The sequence below is a fragment of the Strongylocentrotus purpuratus genome, unplaced genomic scaffold (assembly GCF_000002235.5).
Source record: "Strongylocentrotus purpuratus isolate Spur 01 unplaced genomic scaffold, Spur_5.0 spur5_scaffold_7, whole genome shotgun sequence".
In the NCBI taxonomy this organism is placed as follows: Eukaryota; Metazoa; Echinodermata; class Echinoidea; order Camarodonta; family Strongylocentrotidae; genus Strongylocentrotus; species Strongylocentrotus purpuratus.
The window spans coordinates 18874718-18883188 of NW_022145613.1; the positions used below are offsets into that span (position 1 = coordinate 18874718).

Genomic DNA, 8471 nt, shown 5'->3' on the forward strand with positions numbered 1-8471 from the left:
CTTCATATACCTGTATCATATCCATGTCATGACACTGTGTACACTGGGTATTGCTTAAGTGTGTGATTTTGAGTTTTGTAACCTACCAGATAGTGTAAATTGACCATACAATCTTTGGTTATATGACATCATTTGGAACAACCTCTATACAAATGAAAACCTCATGATTTGCAAACACACACCAATGTAAATAGCAAAAGGAGAGGTTGAACTATTGAAATTTGCTATTCTCACATCTATCATTGCCCCTCATTTGAACTAGTTAAAGTTTAATGTAACATCCGAAACGTGCTAACAGCATAACAGAAAGTGCTGTTAAAGTGGCTGAATATTTGTTATGAGTCACTTTTGTTGAGATTTTTTCTGATAAATTACAATTAAGGATATACTGAAGCAGCCAGCCATGCCTTGCATCACAAAGTGTGGCTTCAATATTTTATGTTTTATAAGTCAAATTTGCAGAAAATTTAGATATTTTACGGATTATTGGATTTTTGGCATCATATTTCTACACATTTTTATATTTAAATCTAAATAAAATCATCAAAATAGTGTTTTTAACAGGAGTGTCCATTGTGAAATGGTAACTTGCAGATATGATCGAACATTAGGTGAAATTTGTCGACTTTGTGTTAACAATAAAATTGTGTAACGTCCGAAACACCATTCTTGTGAATACAACAAATTAATGGATTTGAAAGACCTGATTTGTGTTTTGACTTGTCTTAAGATTTATAATAACTTATTTCATAATGATTTATTCACTCTAGATACCTTAAAATATGGATTATTATCATTTTATTGGTATTTTTTGTTTCGGACGTTACATTTGTTTCGGACGTTACAACTGTTAACGGAAAATTGGTTTTAACTATAAAATAGTATTGAAGTTATGTATTGCAAATTTCTTTGTTTTGGTGGGTAGCTGCCATGAGATGTTAACAAAATGTTATGATAGATATATTCTGCTGTTCATATATTTTCTGCTACTTCAACTTGAAAATTGTTTCGGACGTTACAAAACTGTTTACGGAAAATGAGACGACTTTTTCAAATTTTGAGTATATTTCTAATATAAGCGCTACTACAATGAAATTATATTTTCTTTAAATATAATCACTTGGAGCAACTAATAAACTAATAAACTAACTAAACTAATTTAGATTACTGTTAAGTTTCTTTAAGATCCACTCATGCTCATTAATCATCAATAGACATATTGTTTGTGGCTATATATTTTTTTCAGCTCTTACCAAAATGGCAAGTCAATTTTGTTACGAAATTCCGTAAACAATTTGCTGTTCAGGGATACCTCATGCGCATAAAGCAACGATGACATTTGTTTGTTAAGCTATGGGAGGTTAACCTAGGTCAATGCTACAAAAAAAAGTTGTAACTGATTTCTAATTCTTTATCTTTGTAAAGTTTCAGGCTCTCAAAGGGCCATTTAGCTATTTGGTCATAGTTAAAAAAAAAAAAAAACAGTGCCTTACCCGGTAAAACATTTGGGCAATATACGTTATGTTAAATTTCCTGAGGCCAAAACATTTACCACTGATATTTGCATTTTGGCTGTTCGACCTGCAACTTCTAATACAATCTTTATCCAATGTCTGGGTATAGGTTTTCCTTGCATCATATTGGGTAAACTATAAGATTTACTCACTGGTATTTTTGACCAACTATTACTTGTCCATCAAACTGTACCCAACTTGATGACATGGAATGTTAATATTGGGCAGCATATCAACCCAATAGTAGTAAGTACTGTTGGTACAAATTTATATGCCCAATTATAATGTAAAGATAATCGCAACAAACTGGTCAAGCTCTCTTTAGCTAAATTGGTTAAAAATAACCTTATCATTTATTAATATCTAGCCAACCAGTGGTTTCCCAACTGAATTTACCGTGTGTATACAAATATATGTTTAATATACGAACATAACTACAAGAATATTTCAAATAGTGCTTTAAGTTTGTTGTACATTCAGATGCGGTATCAGGTTCAATGTTTGTAAAAAGTCCGTATCTTTTAATCAGCTAATTTTAGATAATACATTTTTAATCTGCCACTATTACCTATTGATTATTCAACACCTTTACAAATAATATTTATATCCTGGTGTTGATGAGTGTGAATTATGCAAACGTCTATAGTATTTACTTTTCCATTTAAACAGAACTCCTCCAAAGGACATCAAAGGTGTGAACTTTTCTACACCTTCCCCTGTTTTGTAACACCTGTTCAATCTTACAGAGATTGGATGAAATTGGTATCTAAAAATGGTCACATTAATTAAGAATTAAAAAAAAAAAAATCTTTCTTTCTGGCTAGAGCCACACACAAAAATTGCTGAACATCTTTCTACAGAAGATATTGAATTTTTGCTTATCATAGGTCTTTAATGATAATTCGGTACTAAAGTGCAAGACATACGCCTTACAAGGAGAGAAATTGTAGATATTAAATGCCGATGAACAGCATAGATCAATTTTAGTGATAAATAATAAATTGAATTGTAAGTTGTCTCTATAGGTTGTCATCCTTGTTACATTTAGTTGCAAACAGTAATACACGTACATGCATGCTCGTACCCAACCTTCAACCAATTCTCAGATGAGCCAAATTTCAACGACAACCTAATATTATCTACTTCTCAGAGCCTATAATTCAACAAAGTTTGTTGTAGAAAATACTAACCACAAGACAGGACGAAATTGTTGGAGTTCAAAATAGGGTAATATATTTTAAGTTTGTTGCTGTTGTGATGTAATTATTTGTCTATTAAAATATTCAAAGATACAAACAATAATTAGCTTATGTTATGTTCCACTCAATCATTGAGTTATTAATGTAAATATGTATTGAAATTATGGAAATAAAAATGAGAAGAAAAAAATGACATTTAATTATTAAACAAGCGATAAATGAAGCACAAAATACTACAACATGTTTATTTGAACTTTTTATTTCATCCAGTAATTTTCTCTTAATATTTAACAGGGTAATCAAATATAAACATGTATATCATTTTTTTAAACATATTAGTATGACTCATAGAGGAAAGATGGTGCATGAAGGAACTTGTGATTATTGTGATTGAATTTTTTAAACAAAATTAAATTAAATTATAGTGAAAAGGAAAAAATAGAAAGATGATGGAGGGGAGAGAGAGAGAAAAAAAAAATAGACAGAGAAGAGGATAATGCAGAGTACCGCATAAGTTTCATGCAGCTGAACTGCATGCATGACGGCACGTATAACACTATTTGACATTAGAATGCCAAGGTACTTGATGTTTTATGAACATCCCTACTACCTTTCATCACATTAACCAATTACTAATACATTTCAATTGTAGTGAACTGATATTGTTCGAATGATAAAGAAATTCGTTTTACGTATCGACAAATCCTGAAATAAAGTTTGATTTAGATTATTTTACTTTTTTCCAATTTTAATCCAAAGAACAGTGGTAAAGACTTTTGTGATATAATTGCATGTATATCATTCCATACCTCAAGTCGTTTTTACATAGATAATTTTTTTTTCTTCATACAATTTAAAAACAAATGAGTAATAACTAACAAATGTCAGTAAATCATGAATCAGTAATTTAACTTAAAATTTACTACTTCTTAAACAAATAGCCAAACAGCAACAAGAAAGTGGAATATAAAATTCGAATTTACCTGAAATATATTCATTCGACCGTCTTACAACATCTATTCTACAATGGTTTCGTTATTCCCCACGACATGATGATAACTTTTCGGGATAATTGTATTTATATCCAACACAAATCAAAACATGCTTCTTAGATTTTTGTTTCAATATCGAGATGATATGGTCCAATGCTACCTCTAATACAATATCACAACTTCAATCGATGCAGTCATTCTAAGATAATATCAGGACCACGCCTGATTATATTTGTGAATAAGTAATGAAATCCATTGTTCTATACATCTTTGTTAAACTGTAATCTTAGTAACGAGTGTTTGGCTGCGACACTATTTCACACTTCCCCCTTTTCAATATATATGCCTTTCAATCATAATTCTTCACAAATTATCATTTGAAATGAAAACTCAAAGACGATGGAAAAGTAAAAAGAAAAGGTCCTAATATATGTACAGATGCATGTAAACATAGTCCTACACATATGTTTAAACAATTATCATCATGTAAGCTGCTACAAAATGTTTACCAGAAAACAAAAAGAAACGTGTTCCTTTAAATAAAAGAAAATAGATAAGTGGGTTAATGAATCTATAAATAGACCAACTTGCCAAAACCTGTTATGGAAATTGTTATATTTTAATCTTAAATTACTGTTATTACTTCCATTCCAATCAATTGGTTCTAAAGGCGCTTATTCATTATTGTTTTGGTTTGGTTCGGCTTTTGTTTCCATAAAACAACACGATATACATACAAATGACAAGACAAATACAATTGTTTACAAAGATAAAGCTGAATTGCTCTAATCAGAGCCTTTGATGCGATGGCTCTATTCTTCCTACAGGTCCAGAATCAATGCTTGTCAATAATAGACAAGCATACATTCACATTGTCAGAATAAGGTATCCTTCTTCATCCTGCAAAGTTTTACAGCTGATGCCAGTGAGCTCTTCTTCTTCATGCAGTAATGTAACATTTTCTTTCATATTGGTCGAGGGATTCGGGAGAACATAGCCAAAATCGTCAATGTCCCAAATGTGTCTTTCATTGCTGTCATTACTGCTTGAAGGAATGGTCTCGTAAATTATTGTATTACGATCGGTTTTCGACGGGTTTTCACCTAATTGTCCTACCGTATCATGCGGATGATTCCTTGTCAGAGCTGGTGACATGGCACCGCCTATAACTGACGCTACCGACACGTTTTCTTCATCTTGAGGACTGCGACCTCTCATGTCCAAGTATGTGTGGATTATCTGGAAAGAAATTGGTTTTCGCATTATTTGTTATTTTCAAACTGGTAATTGATATGGCATGAGGGTAATATAACAACCTTGCCCAAAACATAGGCCTACCAACAAAAGTGTGGCAGGAATAAGTAAATCAATAAGAGTTGGTCATGGATACGAAATGGAAAAACTGAACCGTCCTAAGAAATGAAAGAAACGAATAATTTTATAGACAAACAGTACCATCCTAAAACTCTCTTAACTGGCTCCCTGCTTAACAGCATACAATGTACAAAATACATATCGCGCACAATATGACCTGGCTCCTGAGTATATTTCATCTCTTCTAACACCCTATTCCATATGTCCTTCTGGCTTAATTCATCTAAAAATATCAGGAATTTGCCTCAGCAGTTCCATCTCTACGGAATAAAATACCGTTTTCTCTTCAAACTTTCAGAGCCATACTTAGGACCCACCTTAAGCTTGCTGTTTACAATTACGTTTGCCATGTTTTTGTTATATACTTTCATCGATTAATATTGGAACTTTTAATTGAATTTTTTTTTGCAGGCGCCTTGAGCATATCTACAAATGGTTCCCCGGTATTTCCATATGTCATTCCTTCTCTAAAAAATAATGATGTTGGGGTTCCTTTGTTGCCTTAGGACCCTAACCTACCTGTGAATCACTCCCAAGTTTGCTTGAAAAGTGCTTCCAAATCTGAGGGATGATCCAGCAAATCGTCACGGCAAGAAGAACCAGAAATAAGACCGCTGTCGATCCGATCAGTATTGGTAATAAGATGTAGGTACAATCATCTGGGATTGATACAACAATTGTAATTGAACAACAACAAAAAACAATTTAATAATGCATTAGGATAGAAAATAAGCAATGTCAATAAAATGCGCCCTAAGCACGTGTCACTATGTAAAACCAGTAAGATCATTGCAAACATTTAAATTGCATTTACGGTATGTATAATTTTATTTTGAAGTAGGTGTATACTTTTTGTGTAAATAATTAATAATGAGAGATATGACAATGGCGAGAATATATATAAAGTAAGAATCATAGATCAATATATATCATATATCAAGCAATATGGCCAAAACTTGAAAAATCTTCCTACGACAATTCAATTCACACGCGCTGGGGATCCAACTATATTTATATCCATATAAAATGAAGTGAACTGTAGGACCTATTTATGATAATAAATAGCCATGTTTTTTGTTCTTTGAATATCTACATTAGAATTATGAAGCCATTAATGAAATTATTTAATCTTTTTGTAATATTCAGATAGTTACCATTTCCTTCGTTGTTATATCCGTCGGTCATAATTGTTGTTTCATGATCTGTTAAGTAAATGTAATATTGTTTAACGAGGCTAAATGTGATTTTATCGATTCGTGCACCAAGGGAAAATTCATGAATCAGGAGCCAGATGAATAACTTATTTAAAGAAGTTGAGATTTGAAGCTTAAACTATTTCTTCTGAGCAAGTTACAGCACATAATTGAAAGTGAATTCTCCCTTATATAATTTGGTTAATATATTTATACAAATTTACAAACAAATTTGATTTTAATGCATCAACAATTTCTGGGTCCATATCACACGCTCCCTTTTTGGGGCTTTTTATTCACAGGGGCTTTGTTGAAAATACTGATGAAGGACACGCATCCTTGTGTGAGGAAGCACATTGATAGGGTGTCAGACAATAAGAGCATTTACTGGTGATGAAATAGATATTTATTCATTATTCGTCTTTACCACTGCTGGAATCGATGTTCTAATCATACATGAAATGGTCAATAAATATATATAGTGATGATGATTCGCAGAAAGCGGAAGGTCAACAGAGAAGAGGAAAATATATGAACCATCTACTCAAACTCACTGACACACACACACGCACGCGCGCACACACACACATACACACACACGCGCGTTTATATATATATATATATATATATATATATATATATATATATATATATATATTCATATATACCAACTAGTTCCATTAACAGGAATACAGTTTAGTTAACCCTACATGGTACATTGACCGGACATCATAAAAACTGGTATATTAACCCTAACCCTAACCCTGACCCTGACCCTAACCCTAACCCTTAATTTAAAAAAAATATTACTAATTAAACTAATGACTAATGATTAAACCAATTGTTTCTTGGGGGTCTTTAGGTTTCCCCTGCTTGCAATAGTACGTAGAGGGCAGCACTTCTTTCGTTCAATCGTTAACAGGACACATTTTCACTACATATATCCGTCTTATAATGTTGTAAGGTAAATATATATATATATCGTCATAAGAAAGTGAAATGAATAAGTTGTGTTGGTCATTGTTCGAAATGGGCTTCATTGATGAAGAGGACAGTTGTCATTGATTGATTACTTTTGGTTTCATTGAGTAATGTTTTTAAAAAATCAAGAGACCTTGAGAGCTTTTTTTTCTTTAACTTTCACTTTCTCCTTATCACGCTTATGGTTTATATTTACTTTAACTGTCTACTCACAAGTTTAAATGTAATCCTATTCATATCATCAGATGAAGGATACAAAATTATTTTAGTCGATTGGCAGCTCGCCAAACTTTATGACAGTAACAGAAAAATATGAGAATCATTGTAATATTTACCGTTGAAGGACTGGGTGGAAATCTCTGCAAAAAAGGTCGAAGTGGAAGCATAGTCTTTTTTTATTTTTTTTTTATTGAAATTGTCTTTTTTATTTTTTGGTCACTTCACAGTACATTGATTTGACAAATGATTTACGCACCAGTGAAAATGAACATTTGATTACATAATACATTGAACGTTATACAGCTTATTTACCTATCAACAACAACAAAAAATCTTTCTTATCTGACAGTAGATATCCATTGGGCCATACCCTGCCACCTGCTGCCATGGGCAGCTTTTTTCTCATTGCGTATAGAAATGTATCTCTCCATTTTATACGATTTAATCAATAAGGAAATGAAGTTAGAAATATTGGTTTAACTAATTGCATCTATTTAGGTAAATTGTTTTCTTTGCAATTATTAATATATGATTAAAAAGAATATAATTCTTCAACAATATACCAAGAATTACCGTTTTTTCGGTTAAAATCGAGAAATAAAACATAGCAGTGGCGGATCCAGGGGGGGGCCGAAACGGCCGCGGCCCCCCCTATTGGCGGCGCAAAAAAAAAAAAAAAAAAAAAGAGGAAGAAAAGAAGAGGAAAAAAAAGGAGAAGAGGAGAAGAAAGAAAGGAGAAGAGAAAAGAAAGGAGAAGGAAAAAGAAAAGGGAAGAGAAGAGAAAAGTGAAAATGAAAGATAAAGAAGAAAGCCCAACTCCCCCCCCCCCCCCTCCCCCCACTCCGGGGTCGGAGGGACCGAATTTGTGTTCCCAAAAATTCCGATAAAGAGTTACTTTTTTCACGCAAAAAAGTCCGGCCCGTAATACACAAAATCCGGCCCGTACTGACTTACACCGGAGATAGAGGGGTGCTTTCAAAGAGAGGGAACATACATGTG

General features: G+C 32.7%; 1 protein-coding gene across 1 annotated transcript; it reads right to left on the bottom strand.

Annotated features, from left to right (window-relative positions):
* Positions 1–4279: 4279 nt before the first annotated feature.
* On the bottom strand, positions 4280–7805 carry LOC105446013. The gene is made up of 4 exons (XM_030974886.1): positions 7589–7805; positions 6234–6281; positions 5599–5738; positions 4280–4944 (listed from the first exon to the last, which is right to left on the bottom strand). The coding sequence occupies exons 2-4, from the start codon at positions 6262–6264 to the stop codon at positions 4573–4575; spliced, it is 543 nt and encodes a 180-aa protein (XP_030830746.1). The 5' UTR covers positions 6265–6281; positions 7589–7805; the 3' UTR covers positions 4280–4572.
* Between the last annotated feature and the right edge of the window lie 666 nt (positions 7806–8471).